The following is a 20659-nucleotide window of genomic DNA, read 5'->3' as shown; positions in this document are numbered from 1 at the left end:
ACAAAAAAAATAAACAACTCCTCAGCTGAGAACTTATTTATACATTCCAGTGTATTCACCAGAAATTGATGAAATATCTTCTTGTGACCGCTACAGAAAAAATTGTCATTTAAGGTTTTCCCAGTCTTTGCTGATGTTATTGCATATTTTTGCTTCTTCTGAATTAAGGCTTTCTCCATAAGACCTCTATGGCTACCTAAATCTTTCAACTTAAGTTGAAAAACTGTAAGAGAAATTAACATAAAAAATTATACATAGGATCCAAACATATCAATTATTAGGGAGCAAAGAGATCTACTACAGATGAGACTGCCTTTTCAGCCACCGTTGTTGGAGTGATGGCCAAGTAGGCAAGAAACCCCCTGTTACAGGAGAAGCCTGCTCTTCATTCCCCCTAGAAGGAATGCTAATAGAATTTGGTCATGCAGTTTGAAGGAACCCTGTCATCACTTAGATAAGACTGGGTTTTACTCTGTGAGTTAGTCCAGAGTTGGATAAGCAAGTATGAATGCTTCAAAGGGGTTGTATTCTGATCTCTCATGCATACGTGTAGTTTCTTCTGAAATCTATAGGAAATACTGATTTTAGCCTACTCACCAGAAACTCTGAACAGATTTTTCAGAAGCAACTTGTGCGTGCAGTCACTTTGCAGACTGAGCTACAGGATTTAAAGAGTAGTGATTGATTTGGTTGTTTGAGCACTTTGAACTAAACCCAAGAAGATGCTTGCAAGGTGTGAGCCTAGACCTTTTTGCATAAAAAGCCCTGAAAGCCCATTAAACTCAAGAAAATGGAAGCAGTGAGCTGCCTGGAGCTCTGTTCTGTGTGAAGCTGTTTGTTTTTTGACATCGTATTTAGGATATGTGCTTTGTTGACATTGTTTTTTTTCCAAGTACAACTCCATTCCCTCCTCCCTTTTGTCTGAAAGCTTTTTATTCACATAGAATTTGTCCCTTGAAATCCCAGTGGAGTGCAGCTGATTTCTAGGCAACAAAATTCAACTCCCATACAGAACGTTTGTTGAATTAGGACTGTTCACAAAAGCAGAAAACATTCTTAGAAGATCTAGGGGTTTAATTCTAACAAGTACAAAAGTGTTTCTTTCTGTGTTTTAGCTCATATTATGGTCACAGATCACAATAAACTGCACAGATTGAATAGAAATAGTCATTTTGTGTCAAAATCACAGTTTTAAAGTGTTTACTTTTTGAGATATGAGCAAAGTTTAAAATGCAGGATTGGTCTTGTCCACCATTGTGTTCCCTTATTTTAATATATTGTTTTAATCTTCATGCAAATTCCTATGTCCAAATATTTCTGTCATCCAACATTACAAGATTGACAGAAATGTGAAATCTAAACAATATCTAAATAATAATTTGATCACCTGTAAAGATGGAGGTAGGAAATACAATTCTGGTTCCAGTATAGTTGGAGAAGAAAGTACTGCAATTGGATTCAAAGGAAGCAAGATGTATCTATAAAGCAAGTTAAAGAATGGGTAATGTATTAAAATACAGAAGTTTTAAGCGCAATACAGCAAGCACATAAAGACTATTGTAAGAAAATTTTCCTATTAAACTATTAGTCAGAGAAGTGATTTACATTATACGAGTGACAGTTTAATATCAAAGTGTTCTATACACATTGCAGTATTATATATTTAGATTCCTTAACTCAGTTGGCTTTCAGCTAATAAAGAGATGAAAATAAAAAGCTTTCTTCTCCTGTATTTTAACAACAATCTGCTATTCTTACAAAGAGAAGTCTCCACTGCTGGAAGGCTGAGTCACATAAGCTTGAACACTTTGCTTTACCCTCTGTCTGCTTATTTTCTGTAAGCTGGTTTGCAAATGTATACACTTTCTGCAGTACATAGTGAAAAATAGAGGTAAGTGGTATTAAGTAGGCTCATTATAAGACACATTCACTCATGCTGTGCATTTGTCAGAATTTAAACATGGACTGTTTCAATTTTCTCTGACTGCAGAGGCAAGTAATAGTAGCCATGAGTCTCGTATCGGTCTAGCTGAGAGTCTGGAATCAGAGAAGAAGACAGTTATACCACTTGTGGTCGTATCAGCCCTGACTTTTATCTGTCTAGTGATTCTTGTGGGTATTCTCATATACTGGAGGTAAGTTGTTTTTTGATTGGTTTTTTTTTCAGTTCTAAAGAGCTCTGATTTGAAAAATGTGATTGACGTTGTTGAGCTGGTTTACAGGAAGGAAACTGGATCTTGTCTTTCACTGTGTCTTTGTGTTGCTCCCAGTGCTGCACTGACATAAAGCTGACAAAGTAAGGTGGTTTCTGTCCAAAATGCTCAACTACAATTCTTTTTGATTGCAGAGGGTTGAACCATTGCAAATAGTTTATTTCCATATTGAGAGATTTCTGGTAAACAATTACTTGTGATTATTAATGCCTAGAAGCCAACTGACTTAACAGAACACTGGGAAGAATAGGACAGAGAAGAAAAATAAATGGCATAGCATGGGTTTGTTTCCTATCTTTCGAGTCCTTTAACAGTTAAAGAAGGTAATTGTCAATTTAGGATGAGAATCCATGGTCTTCAACAGGACTGTGTTGAATAAGCAATGCATATAAGACTGTAGGAGTGTGCTGACATTGTATGCAAGACAGAAATGGGATAGTTTAATGTTAGTATAATAGTATGAATGTTTTAGGATCACTGTCTGAGTAGGTTTTAGGATGTTCTGTGATTAAAAAGTTGTTTTTTGTGATTCTGCCTATCATCAAACTGAAATTTGCCCCTCAGCCTTTCATACTATTCAGCGGGTAACTAAGGATGCATTTCATGTACATATGCATGCTCAGGTTCCCTCATGGATCTGTTTCTCTGTGACTTTGTTAGTTGATAAGCCAGTAAGAAAAAAAAATTAGGCCAAAGAGAAGTGATAGCTATAAAAAGTCATGATAACATAATCAGTGAGGCCAAAAGACTATATCTATAGTGTGAAATAAAACAGATCAGATGGCATGGCACAAGTCTCTTCTGTACAGCTCAAGTCTCTTCTCTCACAGGGAAAAAAAACAGAGCGGCTGCATTCATGTCACCTACTAGGGATGGTCTCTGCCCTGTACTAACCCGAAACTATGTCAAGAGTTGTGTAAAATAATGCAAGTTGGCCTGAGCTAAAAGCAGACCAGGAATCTAGTTAGCCATGTGACAGTGTGTGGCAGTGCTCAAGCCCTTGGCTCTGTTTCGTTGGTTCCAGATAAAGCGAGAGAGCCTTCCTAGGGACAGATCTGCTTCAGCTTTCACAGGGCTTTCAAAATCCATGCACAACGCTGACACTTTCTTGAGTGTGCAGGTTGCCAAGGAGGAAACAGTGGTAGAGAAGAGGGAGATAAGTTGCAAAAACTTCCTGCCATGGAGGTTCTTGCTGCTTGGTGATTGCCAGGAGCCTGATCCTGTTACTGCCTCTGTAGTGCTAAAATGTAAAGTAGCAGCAAGAAATAGGACCTTGCTCTTCCAGGAGCTATACGTACAAGAGGGAAGACAGGCCCATACACTTCACAGATGCTTCCAGATCTTGTTACTTCTTCCCCCCCGCCCCCCACCCCCCCAATCCTGCTTAATCTAAAATGCACAAATGTGATGAACCAGGAACTAGACCCCAGACTGCCCTTTCCGAGCTACTGACTACTGTAATCTCTAGGCTGTGGTGTCAGGGTTGTGCTTACTGACCTTTCTTCTAGTCTCCTGACACTGGTTTTCTATCAGCCCAGCAGTGTATGTCGCACATGGGGACAGAATACATCCCATCCCTGAACACACTAGGCTTAAGAAATTGAATTGAGCTTCCTTTGTTCCAGACAAATGTGCTAGCGAGTCAGACAGCCTTCGGCATGATTAAAGACACTTTCGAGCAACAGATTTTCAGAAAGATTTGTTCTTTCCAAATAAGTAGTTAATTGCCATTAAGAACTGCACAACTCATTTGTTAGTTCCTGTCTAGTTGGATAATTACGCTCCCCATCACAGGATTTCCAGCTAACCTCTTTCATATTGAGAACCTTTTCCTGTCTTTCATGTTACGCAACAGGAACATTCATATTCATCTTCCAAAGGGTTTCATCCCTGATGCTAAATAGTGTTTGAAATCTCTTCTGTTTGCCAAAGAACACCATCGATTTTAAGACCCAGATTGTACAGTGCAGTTCTAGTAATCCTACACGTTACAAGCTTGTTTTTGTGGAATAACATTGTGTTCATTTTGTATTCTTTTTCTGGGAATGAACAATTCTGTAACATAGGTCTTTCAAAATAAAACAAAAATCCCGTTAGCAGTAATATCTTCTTGAACTTGAATTTAATCTTTTCTGTATTTCTTGTGTACTACAAAACAAAATGTGGAGCTCTTTTTTTGTTAATCCTCAAGAAAATTTTCTTGGCATTATGATAACACCAGTAACATGTTTCTTATTCCAGGGGAATGAAATACAAACATTATGTATTGTAGGTAGGACTTTGTGGCACTCTTTCAAAAGTGCCAAGACCCTCATCTCTTTTTAAAGCCTGGGAAAAAACAGAACATTAACTTTATTGCTCTGCAGTTTTTATTAAGCCTGGGAAATATTAATACGAAGTCTGTCAGAATTTTTATGGTTAGATTTACTTTATTTTTAAATAATTGATGTAAGCTGTCAATGTTTCTTTTTATAATGCTTTATTTTTATGTAGGCAAATTATTTTCACTTATTAAAGTTAATATAAAGTTTAGGTTTGCAAAAGTTATTTTGTATTCTTTTGGCAACAGTACTCAAAAAATTGCATTGGTATATCTTAGCTGGGTATTTGAGTGAATAGTGCTTTGTGTTGTTTCCACTATTAGCTCCTAATTTGAACATGTAAAAGGTATGTTTATTATGCAAAAGGTATGTTATTTGATTTATAAACTAAATAACTACCAAGAGTGACAAGTTCGAGTTTCTCAAGGTTAAAACAAGGCAAAATTATTTTGTTCTTCTCTTGAATGACTTGTATCAGAAAAATAATTCTGTACCATCTGTTGTTTGGGTTTTGGTTTTTTTTTTTTTTACATGAAATTGTTAATCAGCACTTGAGGAAATTCCCCAATCTCTTCACTATCTCATTAGGCACGATTTCCATCTTTGTGATAAAATACTCATTTCTCTGACAGGGATGAAAACTTTTAATGGCAATATTGTCTAAAGATTATCTAATTGCCCGTAGCAAAATACACAATTTTGAACTACTCTCGTTCTGTGTATCAAATCTTTTGTAATTCAAGCAATTTTCAAGGAATGTCATTTTCCTTTCATTTTTTCAGCATGATTAAGATTACAGTGGAATAAACAAGGAGATTCTTTTGTCTATTTAATGGCCTTGTCGTCTGCATAGATTTTTTTTTTTACAGCTTTAGAGGGCATTTTCTATGCGAATCTAGAGTCTATCTCTGTCTCTCAGTGTCTATCTATTTGACCAAGTCCTTGCAGCAGGGATGTATCAGGGATATTTGAATCTCCTTGCACTGTTCTTTTCATTTCTAGATGTCTTCTTCATTCCCCTTTTGCTGAATTAACCTCACCTATTTATTAAGGTGACTGAAATTCAAAGTTTCTCAGTGCTGACATATAATATACTGGAAATTGCTTATGCATGTGTGTGCTCTTTTGGAACAGTTCAGAGAAGTGATCAATGAAAATAAACCTGATGAAATGATGTATAGAAAGAAATGTTGGGCTATTTGTGCAGATCAATTATATATTATTAATTTATAATGATTATCATAAGAAGAGCTTAGAAAACAGTAAAATGGTAACAGTTGTCAGTGGGAGTTGCATCATTCACGATTCTTTTTCAATGAATATATATAAATCTCAGTAAGAGACTAGCTCCAATAATGTGACCAGCAAACTGCTAATGGAATTTCAGCTACATTTCTACCTATAGACATACTGAATGTCAGCTGGCTGTCATGAAGCCTCGTAGAAGTTACTTGACACAATGCTTCAGAAATGACCAACCCAATGACAGGCAACACCCCAAAGCAGTCATTTAAATTGTAACTTTCCTCTGTCACCCTATATCTTTAAAGCACAGCTGTCAGAGAGTTCGTTTTCTTATCGATGATTTGAACTGATGCCTTGAGTTCTGTGTTAGGTTTATGGGAGCAGAGTTGAGAACCCTCTCTAAGGATAGCTAAACTTGCCTATGCAGAGGCACACTGAAAACAGATGCAGACTTACAAAGGCCACACTTCAATGAAGGAAAAGCTTCACAACTATGTGGCATCAAATTGTAAATAAAAGAATTAATAAAATTTGATGATTAAAATTTCAGCTGACAAGCACTTAAAAATCAATTGGAACCATTCAAAAGTGGAATAATTTGAATCCTTGGATCCATTAAGGATTCATTTAAAGATCCTTTGGAACCATCAGATCTTTAAATGATCAGAACAATTTAAAAATAAATTATAAGAAGTGTTTGAGAATACCTGTTGGGAAATATCCTTTGAGCACAAAAGGTAGTCATGCTTCTAAGATCATTCTGGGTGAGCAATGGATGTGCAAATCCATTCTGTCACAGATGCCTCTGACTTCTGTTGTCCAGCTCCCTTCCTCAGCTGACATGAGCGGTCAACACGCTCACGTGGCATCACCTGCCTTGGTAGCAATCCCAGTCAAGCTCTGAGCAGTCCCAGGGGAAAAGTAGGCAGCACGTACCCTCTGCCAAGGTCCAGGGACACACACGCCAGGAAAATTATGTCCTCTGCAGTCTGAGGCGCAGTCTTGTCCCACATAGTTCACATTTCAGTGTTCGTTCGGATCTAGTATTCCTCCTGTTAAACCAAAGAGCTGCTGCTGCTTGGCTACCTGTACAGATACAGACACTGTAATTAATTGAATGACTTAGCACTATCTCCATATATGAAGTGTGTGTTCGAAGAAGTGCAGTGTCTCAATTACAAATTACAGTTTTAGGTTGAAGATCTAAATGCTGTGATGAAAGGTGTAAATTAGATAATCAGGTTAACATTGAGTGATGAGACCTTTGTCTGGAAGTTTGAAGTAGTCATCACTTTTTTCATTAACAACAAGTGATAATTAACGAGACATGGTTATTAACATTAGGTTTAGTCGTGAAGGCTTTCACTGCTGAGGCACAAGCAGATGGAGTGCCTATTTATGAGTCTTATTACAGGTTAAGTCAACTGCTATGAATTTGTCTCCCAAATGTGCTAAGAGCGTAATTTATTTTCAACCACAATTAACTTGTTAAAGATTACAGTGGCTCAGTGAGGGCTAGTGAATGTATGGCATATTATGAGGATATTTTAAGTACCGCTTTAGATGTGAAAGCCCTTATGCTAATTAAATTCTTTTTAGCTCAGTCTTTTCTCAAGCAAGGAGGTGACAAAACTCTGTAACGTTAATCCATAAACTTTATGTATGATCATTGTTCATAAGCAGTAGGCAATAGGAGGAGGACATATTTTTATTTTAGAGCTTTAGTGTCAGTCTGGTTGGCATGTTTGGATGGTTGGTGCTGGTTTTAATAAACACAGTACATCAGCATTCTCTGTGCCCAGCAGGCAGGGCCAGCCTTTCCAGAAGTGTTCAGTGATCTGAAGTACTTTGATACTTGCCCACCTCTCACAGACATTTCGCACACAGTCCTGAGACTAACTCTTGAGTGTTGTGCCAGCAGTGAGACAGCCTCTCTCACCTCAGCAGCCGCTGACTCTATGGGGTGCTAATGTTAGAGCCTCTTTAAAAATGAGAAGGGTGTTCCAAAGCATATCCTGAATGTGTCCTTGGCCTGCATCCAAAATTGCAATTCCTAAATAAAACTAAGTACATAACAGTCTTACTCCAAACATGTCATGCAAAGCTAAAACTCCTCTATGACCATCGCAAATGTTTTTAGAGGATTCTAGCTGGACTACAAATTTAATTGTCATGAGAATGACCAGATCTATTTTGTGTGCTACAGTTTTCCCTTTTAAGTGGCTGTCCACTTTTTCTTGTATTTTAAGAGAATTTGCATTGTACACAGACAGAAAATTCGCAACACGTTCCGAGAGTATGGGCACATTTCCCAGAGACTTAATTCAAATAAGCCTTTATGATCTACTTTAATGGTTCTGGAAATAATGACAACATCTACATATTCTCTATCTATTTCTCAAAGTAGCTTCAAAACTTATTTTTTATTATAAAGAGGTGAGTTTTATCAGTGCAGTGATACAGGAACAGTACAGAAGAATTTAAAGTAACAGTGATTACACAAAATAGCAAATGATACAATAGCTTCAGTCAACAGCTTTGAAGAAGCAAAATCTTGTAAATATAAAACTAGATTAATATTTTCCTCATGCATATATTTCTTTTAAAATTTAATTAGAGAATAATATTTCAAATAGATTAAGTGACCCAGAGTAAAGATTGTTATTAGCATGTCTAATCATATGGAGATTTTTTAATTAAGGAGACTTTGCAATGCTTACAGCAGCAGTTGGTTATTTAGTCCCTTGAATAGCTTGGGCTCTTAACAGATGCTATTCTTATTATTTTCACATCTGGATTACAGCACGGATACAAATAACGTTGGGGGTCATAGTTAAGGTTGATTTGATTTGTATTTGTCCTTCAATGTTTTTGCAACAAAGATAGCATATCCTGGAGTTATAAATTCCCCTTTTTATGTCTGTCAGCTTCATGAAGTCCTCCGTGGTTAAGATGTCCCTCAGTGTTGCGATTACATGATGAAAAGATTGTTTAACCCCAGTCATAGTAGTTCCAGAGCTGCCGTTTGGTCTGTTACAGGGGATGTCTTATTGCATTTCCGTGTCTGCAATAGGACCTATCAATGAATTAGCAGAACCGACCTCATACATCACTTGATCTTCAGGCTAGCACAATCACATGAAAGGAGACAATATGTGTGCAAATTTGGATAAGCAAGGAAGACAATGGCATTTTTTATACTTGGAGTTATTGTGCAGCATCTACAGTAGCTCCTGATGCAGATTTCCTCTTTCAGCTTTCACTATGTCTGATATGTGCTCTATCTTCTGCCTCTGGTATAGGTAAAGATGCATGAACTATGTATAATGCTGAATTAATGCAGTATTTTCAGGTTGTATGCATAATTTGGTGGTGTGTTGGAGGAATATGTATATTATAGCAGTAGTATTTGCTGGTCGATGAAAAGCTGGTCTTCAAAACTGTGATTTTCTTTCTTATTCAGTAATGCCAGAATTTCAAAAGATCTCAGGTAATGTTTTATTTTTGCAATATTTATTTTGTTTCTTCCCCTCTAGGAAATGTTTCCAGACTGCTCACTTTTATTTAGAAGATAATACATCACCTCGAGTGATTTCTGCTCCCCCAGCTCCAATCTTCCCAGTCTCAGGTATTTTCTGTCGACTCTTCTGTGGATTGGTGTTAGCTGTTGGAAGACGCTGCCTTATATGTGTCCATATGAATTCTTCTCATACTGTAACATCTGTAAACCAGAGATTTGTACCCTCTTGCACTAATAAACACAGGGGCACATGACGGAGGCATACAAGTAACTAGTGTTACTAGTATTCTCTCCTGGAGGCAACTGAGGAGAAATATCCTCACCTTACAGAGTTGTCTCAAAGATACGCTGTGCCTTCTAGCCGTTTGAGGTGTCACCTCACTAGAAATGGCTTCCAGTGTAGCCATTTGAACTACACTAAATAGCTTTAGTTCGTTGTCACAAAGCAGGGGATTACACCAGCAATACAGTCTGCTGTATTTCTTCCTTTAATTGCATTTGTCACATTTGTATAGAACATGACCTATTCTTTTTACCAGCAGGATCAATCTATGCCTCATCTATCTGCATTTCATTTGCAATTGCAGTGTTTTCTTTAACCGATAGATTTTACTAGTGTATTTGCTACTGATTAAGTTCTCTGTGAGCCTCTCATAAAAATGATTCACAATTGCACAATATTATTAGCATCTTCTGGTTCCATATCCACCACAGTTATTTGGAGAAATTGTTCCTTTTCTTTCCTTCTCGAAGAGTATCGGAGGAGCATGTGCAGCCCTCCCAGCTTTTTCAATCTGAGTAGAATGAAAAGTACCTTAAATAGATTAATTCTACAGCAGATCCTGAACCACATCTTCACACATGAGAAAAGGACATCTTGTTCTGCAAGTAATGCTTTTGCAAACTGTGATATTACACAGGGGCATGGGTTCCCATGGAATGACTAAGGGAAGCAAAATCAGCCCTTGTGTAAGATAACTAGTAAACATATGTAATTAAATAAATACAAAACCTCAGGCTTCTGTTGTAACTGAATAGTAGGCATCTTTAAATGCCTCTAGCAGTATTGATTGCTATTGTTAGGAGATGAATAAACTTTTTCTAAATGGTTAATAGGCAGGGCTATAGCTTGATTTCAGAAAACATGATTATTTATGAATGTCAAGTGGCGATCATAAGAAATCTCTGCTCTTCCTCTCTGTCATTAACTATATTGCAGTATGACTGTATAATTTTCTTGCAGTTTTTCCTGACCAGCTCACCTCAGGGAGGTAGTGTTTTCCATTGTCATAAGACAGAATCACATTTATTCTGAGTGCTTAAAATATGTGTTTTGATGCTGGAGGTTTTCCTTCGGAAATACTGACAAAGATAAAAATGTTTCTAAGTGACTGAAAGATACATAAAATATTTTATGGAAAAAAAGCTGCAAGCACCGAGGAAATGTTTTTGTTTTATTTTGAGTGCAGCAGATGCAAAGTGAGCAGTTTTTGTGTTTTCCATTGCACAACTGTTTCAGCAGTGTAATTTTAGAACAATTGAGACTGACCATGATATAACACTGGCAAAGGGCAAAGAGCAGGCAGAGCATTTTGTAACTCTATGTTTTATTATCACTATGACTAAAAGCACACTCCACAGATCTCATTATATATTAAGTTTTCCTTCTGTGGGGTTTCATTGGCAGAGATAAGAGAACTGGAGTTATTCAAAGAAAATGCCCTGGCACTTCGCAGCATAATTCAAAGATGCATTCAGAACAAATAACGAATTACAGGGTCATATTAGGATCCACTATCAACTTTTTAAGTAGTTTCAAGTGATACCTGCAATCCAAATAGAAACTATATTCCTGGAGACAGAAGTGATTGAATTCGGAAATTAGCACTGGCAAGGAAATAAAACTATAATAACACCAAATCTGAGATCTCTTTCTGCCTTACTGTCCTAGCTCTTAGGGACATCTACCTTCTCTTGTGTTTTTGTGTTTGCATGTCATTGGAATAAACACTTTATGCCAGGTCTCATCCCCGAGGTGTGAAGATAGTGTTACACATTTGTTCAGCTTCTCTTAGGCTTGACTGGATAAATTCACTTTTTATATTCAGATCCATTCGTGTAAGTGGAAGACCAGATGGATCTCAGTATAAATCAACAAATTCTTCATAACAGAAAGCTAAAACTATTAGGTAGCCTAAAGGCTGAACATCTGTTGATGTAAATAACAGGTCCTTGTTCAATGTTTTTGATACTTCTTTCTCATATGAAAGAGTGATGAAATTACAAATTTGGAAATAAGCATATTTTTAATCCATGGAGGGCTTTTAAAAAAAATTGCTCTTCAGAACCAAAACTAGCTGAAAGAATGTCATCCTTTAACAGGTAATTAACAGAACAGATGACTTTGTTTACATAGCATATTTGCAGAGAAGAGAAGATTAAAAGTCCCAAAGATTTTTGACATGATCCTTAATGAATGTTCTACACACGAGTGTTTTCCTGTGTTTGTATAAAGTAAAAAGGAAGTGTCCTGAAATATAAATATCAGATGGAAAATTCAGGCTCAGTATCAGGACCCAGAAGTTGCATGAGTCACATTTATTGGTTGAGAATGTAGATGTTGTCTTTGTCAGTATCCAGAAAGTCTTAAATTTGAATCTGACACTTAAAACTCGAATCTTTCACTTAAAACTTGAAGTATAAAGCCTGATGTGAAAATTTGCAGTCAATACTCCCAGGATCAGGCATAAGATCATTATTAATAGGTAATCATAGAATCATGAAGAGAATGGGAGAAAAATCCCTGCTGAAGCACTCACTCATGCAGTAAAAGATGAAGATCGATTGTTGTTTCCTTTGGATGCCAATGCAAACTTGCAACACACGAGTTAAAGTTATACCACTGGCATACTGGTGCATCAATTTAGTGGGCTTGGCACTATGTGTCTAGTCCATGTGCTGCATCAGAGTCCCAGTGCAACACTAATCAGCCTGAAGCACCCAGACTCCTCTGCCTGGTCATTCTTTCTTTACCAGTATTATTCAGAGCTCTGGTCCTACCCTCTCCCTTTGAACATCATGTAGTGAACTGCTAATCCTCCCATTTCCCATTGACTTCAAAGGGAGTTCTGACTGCTCTTTGATTTACAGACAAGCTCAGCATCTTGCAGAGTCAGCACCTTGGTTTTGGGGCTTAAAGACAGAGCAAGACCTAAGAAGGCGTTTTCTATATCTTCTTTCCAAATAGTCATTGAGAAATGTATAAGTGCTAGAGAATGATTTTAGAAACTTTAATGATGTTAAAAAGTGTTTTTATTTTTGTGGGAATGTATATCCAAAGTTCATGCCAAAAATTTTATTTCAGGATGTTGTGTGGATTGCCTACATATAAACTTCTTTATATGTCATTGGCTTTTTATTCTTCATAAATATATTTTTTGTCTTTTCCCACCCCTAAGATGATGTTGGAGCAATTCCAATAAAGCATTTTCCAAAACATGTTGCAGATTTACATGCAAGTAATGGTTTTTCTGAAGAATTTGAGGTATGGCTCTATGACGTCATCTTTCTTCTAGCACATACAAATAATGTTAAGTTTAAATGCCTGGAAACAAAGAACTTGGGTATTACATTCTGGCCTGGGGACTGATTTCATAAATGCATGTGAATATGAGTACTGTGAGCCCAGTAGGGACTGTTTATGCATAAAGACTAAGGAGATCTATAAAAGCTAGCAGGACTGGACTGCAAATGGCAATGTTTATCACTGAGATAAAGTACTAATGATTGTGTGAACAAATCATGCAAAGATAACGCAGTCTGTATGGTTTATCAGATACAGATATAGATCTAAAGCTTTTCCAACACTAATGCCAATTGAATTTTGCAGAAGCTGCCCACATTTGCTTGTTTCATTTACAGAGAAAAAAATGTGGAAGTAGTAATGAGTGCACATGGCAAGACTTCTGATTAACAGGGGAACTAATGTAGTCTTCATATGTGCTAGTGAAAGACTGACAGTTCTTTTCCTAAGATATGTGATTCATATGAGGTATTTCAAAACTTTGAAACATATGCTCTCTAATGTTCCTGTCACCATATGTAACTAATGAATTTCATTGTTTTTCACATTCATATGCATTACAAGCAATTCAAGGATGGATATGTTCTCACTTCAGTCACATAAAATAAATGCTATAAACTCAAAGTCTATAATTAAAGCTGTGCTATTAAAATTCTTGACAAATGATTTCTAACAAAATCAGTTAGTTGAGATGGAAACAAGTTTTTTAATTGATCACTATTAATTTAAAATGTGAGTGTAATATTCCTACTGCAAAAACATTACTGAAAGTAAAGAAATTAATGGGTTTGCAGTTTTTGGTTTTGCTTTTGTTTCCCAGCCAATATATTGTGATCTAATGGACCAAAAATTCCATGTCATTCACCTAACCTTCTTCATCAGCATTTCTTCTCCAATTTAACATTCAAATATCCATCTGATTGTGAGACCAAACTTGTAAATACTTGTGAATGTGCAGTACATTTTCATATGTTATGCACGTGCATATGCACTGACAGGACTGGGCTCCAGCTAGACTGGCAGTTAATAAGAGCAAACATTGAAGGACTGTGTATAAACACAATGGTAACAAAGTTCTTTCACCATTAGTGAGGACAGCAATACAAAAATCAAATTGTTCATCCTAATTTTTTTTTTCCTAAATTACAGCAATGATCCAAAGACCAAATATGTTGCATCTCACTGAGATATACCTGCCCCACCTGAACTATTTCATGTTTGTTTCAACTATTACAAAAAACTCAGTGTCCTCATCATTTCATGGAGATCCTTTTCAGTTTTACAGACTACCCCAGAATTAGTGTCCTGGTCCTTTCTTTACTGATAAAGAACTTGGAAGATATGGAAAAACTGAAATACAGTCATTGTCTTTGCAGAGTCAGCATACATTTGGAGAGGAGAGTACAGGGGTGGTTCAGGTTTTTTATTTATATTATTATAAAACTCATATTTAAAGTCCAATTTTCAGACTGATAGCTACTTTTCATATATATTTTTAAATAGCTGAAGGTGAAGATGATTAATATTATAATAAATCCTAAAAAATGTTGGGAAACGTTATTGTAGTACTTTTAGTCATGACAACATATTTCCTACTTAACAATGTGGCCCTTATAAATGCTTGAGTTTCTTATCAGTTAAAATAATCAATAAAATTGAAAAATCCTTCGTTTTGTGAGTTTTATAGACTTAGCGCCTGCCTTCTCAGGCCTGTCTCTCCTCTTTATAAAAGCGTTGGATTCATTGAGAAACTCCTGGTGAAGGTTTTACAGCAGAATGGAATGCAAAGAGAGCAAAAGCATCCACAGAGAAACTAATGCAGTTATAAGGACCAATAACAAATCCTACGAACGGTTGAATATATACATAATCTGGCTAATGCCAGTGATGTTGCTCATATGAGTAAGCTTTCACCAGCCTAAAGTCTGACATTAAAGCTAAAGATAGGAAGACAGATGACAGTATTTTAACAGGAAAATTACTTCTTGTTTCTTTTAAGAGTTATGTCAAAATATTCAGCTTTGTTGTTATTATGGAGATATATATTGCATGACCATAACTGTTTTCCATATAGTAACTGTAATTTATATAAACGCTTTTATCCATTTGTTCTGTGCTGTGGAATTTGATTTTTTTTACTTTTTTTGCATTCATTCCCTCATTAGACACTGAAAGAGTTTTATCAGGTAAGGAATTATTTCGCTGCATTTTTTTTTTTTAGCAATGAAGTAGTTGTAAAATATCATAGATAATTGGTTATAAGGTTGTGGTTCTTTTCGTGCTGACTTACTGTATTTTAAGACATTTTGTGTCTCTTAATACTTACTAAAGTATGATGTACTTTTTTTTTTTCTTCCAGGAAATCCAGAGCTGTACTGTAGATCTAGGTATTACATCAGACAGCTCTAATCACCCGGACAACAAGAATAAGAATCGATACATAAACATCGTTGCTTGTAAGTAAATGCATCACTTGATGTTCTGTTTAAATTAGAGGGAAAAAAAATACCTCTGCACTGAAATCCCTGGCTACTGTTCAGCAAAATGCTTGGAGAGGAGTAGCATGAGATTTCATGTCTCTTCAAGTTAGTCCTCTGGCATTCTGCTGCTTTGATGAGCATGTGTTAGCAAGACATGTTTGTGTCTTCTGTGATGACCCAAAGGGAGTTGGGAGATTTCATTATAATGCCATTATAAAGCCAGAGAAGCTGTGTTTTGATTGTCAAAATTAATCTATCTTTGATCTGTAATAATGATGATTTATCCTCTCTAGGAGCTTCACAATCCCTGGATATATTCGCTGTCATATATAAATGTAAATGTACTGGCTTTGTGTTGTATTGTGCTCTGCCACGATGTAATAGATCAGCTTCATTAGTCAGGACACATGTTTTTCCATTGCATTGCCCTTCTTCACTATCCCAGATTTTTCTTTTCTAAAACACATCTATTCAATTTTGTTAATCTCTCTTTGAAGCTATTGCTTCTGGGCTCTTGATCATTTCGGTGGCTTAATATATTTTTCTTAACTCTCTGTAGTATTGCAACTTTGTTGTGATAACAAGAAGCTCTAAATTAAATATACGTTCAGCATTCAGCATCACTAGAGCTTAATAGAAAAAGAGACAGAATCAGCCAATCTGCCAGAAGACGATGTAAACCAGCAGCAAGAAATCCCATTCCACCTGGCTGAAGATCCCTCTAGAGGGAAGGAAAGTCAGGGATTTTCCTCTGCCACTTTGTACCTGAGCATACAAAAGATGCCAACCCGGGGGTTTTGTTATCAAAGGGCAGTGCACAAGCAGCTCAGGGCAGCTCAAGTAGCAAGAATTGCCCTGTGCATCTGAGTCAAGGCTCTAGTCCATATAATCAATGCAGGCTACAGAAAGCTTCGGCTCACCCTACAGTAGGCACTGCTGAAGCTCTTCAGCTGACCAGCTTCTCCAAGGTCCTGTCACTTTCCAGGCTCCACTCTTCTTAACTTGGAACGACTGTGCCAAAACACCTGTGCCTACTGTTGTTTGAGACATCCCAAGGTAGCCAGGACACCGTGCAGGCTTGGCAGACATGACATAGGACTTGCAGCAGAAGCTGGAGGCTGCAGGGGAAAATGACCCTCAGCTGTTCAGACAACCAAATTCTGAATCCCTTGAATCCTTGGATGTTTCATATGCGATTTTCACTGTATTAGTCTTAGGTATTGTAAAAATCCATATCAGTATTTTTTAAAAAGATTTCTTATAGAAAGAATGCAATTGTTGCAGAAAACTGTGCTTATTTTCTCCCTTGTCTTACTACAGATGATCATACTAGGGTTAAATTAGCACAGCTTGCAGAAAAGGATGGAAAAGTGACTGATTACATTAATGCCAACTACGTTGATGTAAGTGCCTTTTTTCTACCTACAAACCTATTCATCTGTCAGCCTTTTCTGTAAATACTGATGTATGGACGTGAATAGACTTAATTAAAAAAAAATTAGCACAATGTTACAGATTTTGTTACGAAAACCTTAATTATCTAAGTTAAGCCTAGAAAGTTAAAGCACAGGTAAAACTCCAATTCTTTCTTGAATCCATCTTGATATTGCAGCAGCTGCAGCTTAGATAAGAGCTTTATGAAACAAGAAAATGTTCTGTCACAGCTGAGTCATTCCAGAAGCATTTTGCATCTGATTGTTTGTTCTTTTATACATTTTTGGTAAGTGGTTAATTCTTCTGTTTGAGATAATCTCATGAGAAGAAGATGCCATTTGGCTGAGAGCCTCACCAAGGTACCATTTATTCAATTTTGATTACCCAGTAATTTACATATGAATAATCTTCATTCATTTTTTAAACCACTATCATAACAGATGTCTCATAAGACTATCATCTCAACATTCTGCTGGAACACACACATTTAAACATATATCCTATTTGTTGGAATGATAAACATTGACATAAGAGTGCGTTCATGTCGTCTGGTACCGCAGGGTTTCTGCGATTTGGATAGGTACAAATTCAAAAGTACTTAAAAAGCTTTTGAGAGTCTTTAAAAATAGATATATGAAATGTCATGTGTTCCTCCCAATCTCCTTTTGCTCGCTGACTGTGATTTGAGAAGTGTCATTTGTTGTATTTCAATTTAGGGCTACAACAAGCCAAAAGCCTACATTGCAGCTCAAGGGCCTCTAAAATCAACAGCAGAAGATTTCTGGAGAATGATATGGGAACATAACGTAGAAGTTATTGTGATGATAACTAATCTCGTTGAGAAAGGAAGGGTATGAGTACCTTTGTCTATTATTTATTTCTCTGATGTTGATAGATCTACCTCTAGAAGACTCCTTTCGCTCTTTTAAAAACCTGGTTTAGGCATTTATTGAGCAAAAAGCAACAGTTTATAGTAGTTGCTTGTACTAGGATTGGCTATAGAAGTATAAAGTAGAGGATTTGTAGTATGAAACTAAAAAAAACATTTAAACTCCATTGTCAACAGCTGAAGTCTTGGGAATACCATGTTCTGACTACAAAAAAAAATTGTCTTATGCTGAAAAAAAGACTTTTTGTATATATTTAGGAGTAGCCAGACTGTGGGTCTTGTGCCACATTCTGGTAGCAATCTGCCCTTCGTCATTCTCTCTCTCAGGGCTGCCTTAGACCCTGGAAAGGAGAATGCCACAGTTCGGGTGAATTGTTCTGGATGTTCACTGGCTACTCTCTGTTAACATCCCTTGGGACCTACAGTTCCTTTCCTACTACATGACTAGACGCATGTTTGTCCAGTGAGACAAAATGAGGTCAAACCTTATCACAGGACGTGTGTTTCTCTGGGTGTGTGGTGGGAGTATGCATGTACCCTGGGGTCACATGAGGAGACATTGCATCACACTTGCCACACACCGGCAGCAATGTCTAAAATGCTTGTAGGTCTTGTCATGTGACCAGTTAAGCATCTATCGGATGGTACGGACGCAGCAAACGCAGACAAGGGCTGCACTGGGAGTGTCACTTCATTTGTAAGTTCTCCTAGAGAAGGCTATAATGTTGCTCAGCCAACAGGCTGGACATCACAGCTCTCTATTGTATATTCTCGCCACACACAAGCTCACTTTTACCCTCACTGATCAGATATAAGTATACTCTACCCATGCTATGAATCACCCAAAAGCCACATATGACTCTACTGACTGAATGAATGTATAAATATATATTGGTGTGCACCTTGATCCCAGTTGTGGTTAATTTTGGAAAAGGTGGTAAGTATTCCGAATTTTAAGTGGCATGTCACTGAAACATGGGAACCATTACTGCTATTCATTTCCTTACAAAGTGATTCAGAGGAAGAGATGCTTATATGATTAAAACCTGCAGCTTCTTGCTGAAGATTAAAACTGTTACCCACAAATTGTTAGCATGTGAAAGCTGCAAAGGAAGAAGAGTGCAAGTATATTGCCATGAAACACCAAAGAAAAAAACATGCCAGATTATCCCACCATCATTCCTATTATTCCTATAGACTATATGTTGTTTTCTTTAGATTTTAAAGTGCCTACAGAATGGCAAGTTCCACAGCATTAGTGTGCTGTAGTTCTGATAGTATGATTTAAACCTCTCTTTCTTTGAGTATTCCAAATAAAGAGGATCTTTGCACAGCCATCTGTCCTTACAGCACAAAATAAATACACATCATTTGTTCTCCTGCGCTGAAGATCATGTCTATTATGAACTGGTATATTGAGAGTCTCTGTATCTTTCTATGGTTGACTGTGCTCTTAAATTGGGACATTTCAGCTTGCTAGTTTGACATTTTGTCTTCTTTCTCTTTTTCTCTATTTTTTTGTTTGCTTTCTGACAGCGAAAATGTGACCAGTACTGGCCTGCCGAAGGTAGTGAAGAATATGGGAACTTCTTGGTTACTCAGAAGAGTGTTCATGTACTTGCCTATTACACTGTGAGGAATTTTACTCTTAGAAACACCAAGATCAAAAAGGTTTGTGACATCCTGAAAACATAGTTTGGGCAAAAGAGAGTGTTAAAAGTTGCTCAGAATATTTTTTAAGGCAGTCAGTGGCTCTTCTCTGTTGTATACGTAAAGCTGAATCCTGTTGGTCTCAGCCAGCCGAGGTGCTTGTCAACTTCAGTTAATTTGATAAGATCAACAAACTGAGAAGACACTGGCCTATAGTACTGGTGTGATGTAGGACCATCAGGGAAAAAACAGTGATCACTTTGGAGAGCTGATGTGGACTTTGCCTGCCTGAGGAGCAGGAGGAGACATTTTCAGAAGGAGAGCAGCTAGTAGAAAATACGATAGGATTTCCTTTTTAAAGACAGGTGAATCCACACCTCGTTTTATTGTGATCAGAACCAGCATGCTCTCAGCTCAACAGTGTGACATTGGCTACTTTGAGGGGGATTCTGAAAGCTTAATTTATTTCAGCCACCTAAATGTTAGACATCTAGTCTCTCAGCCTCCCTGTACTATTAATGCATAACGGGCAGCACTTATTCTCAAGTACTCCATTCTGACTATTTTAGGAACCAGTCTTTGAATTAGATGACCTGCTCTCTGAAGGTATCCCTGCCTCTGAGTTGCCATTGAGGGAGGGAGCTTAGAAAAGCAGCCTACACAAGGCTGCTTCTCTTGTAGATCACTAAAGCTGAGTGAGATGAATCCTACTCTTTCTGTCTACCCAGCAGAGGAGCAGGTGGCAGAAATAGCTGGTGACTCTTAAGAGCAGCTGTGATTTGTTGTCCCTCCAGTGCTCTTAACCTTTCTCTATGGCTTTCTAAGGGACAGTGCCAGGACATTTTTCCAGTCAGTGGGCAAGCTCATGGCACAGCAGCACTATCCCTTCTTCTTCTCTTTGGAAGCTGGAGTATTCAGAGCTAGGTGGCATGCCGTCAACTGAATAGGGACAGTACTAATGCAAGAACTGTCAGGTACATAAAAAGATTATGAAGAGCTGCCTTTCAGATGTGTGTTGCTTACATATGGAATTGTTTTTCTGTTGCAGGGTTCCCAGAAAGGGCGGTCTAGTGGACGTATAGTAACTCAGTACCATTATACCCAGTGGCCTGACATGGGTGTTCCAGAATATACGCTGCCCGTGCTCACCTTCGTGCGGAAGGCATCGCATGCCAAGCGCCACGCCGTCGGGCCCGTTGTGGTTCATTGCAGGTGTGGTTTTTACCGCCATAAGGTTCACTCCGCTTTTGTTTTGCAGAAAAAAGAATTTTTCAGTGGTGGGTTAAGCAAAATTTCACTCTCACATTTAACAATTCCTGGCAGA

At 37.4% G+C, this 20659-nt stretch overlaps 1 protein-coding gene across 1 annotated transcript in view; it reads left to right on the top strand.

Annotated features, from left to right (window-relative positions):
- Positions 1-20659, top strand: part of PTPRZ1 (protein tyrosine phosphatase receptor type Z1) — a 104341-nt gene that overhangs the window by 71456 nt on the left and 12226 nt on the right. The window contains exons 13-21 of the mRNA XM_086609909.1: positions 1991-2135; positions 9316-9407; positions 12758-12843; positions 15048-15068; positions 15242-15338; positions 16683-16765; positions 17513-17647; positions 19222-19356; positions 20384-20547. Coding sequence (XP_086466035.1) covers positions 1991-2135; positions 9316-9407; positions 12758-12843; positions 15048-15068; positions 15242-15338; positions 16683-16765; positions 17513-17647; positions 19222-19356; positions 20384-20547 — 958 coding nt within the window. The remainder of the gene's footprint in view (positions 1-1990; positions 2136-9315; positions 9408-12757; positions 12844-15047; positions 15069-15241; positions 15339-16682; positions 16766-17512; positions 17648-19221; positions 19357-20383; positions 20548-20659) is intronic.

This window comes from Tauraco erythrolophus, chromosome 4 (assembly GCF_009769465.1).
Source record: "Tauraco erythrolophus isolate bTauEry1 chromosome 4, bTauEry1.pri, whole genome shotgun sequence".
Classification (NCBI taxonomy): domain Eukaryota; kingdom Metazoa; phylum Chordata; class Aves; order Musophagiformes; family Musophagidae; genus Tauraco; species Tauraco erythrolophus.
Note: the sequence above shows the minus strand (reverse complement) of the source record. Positions and strands in the feature narration are given on the sequence as shown.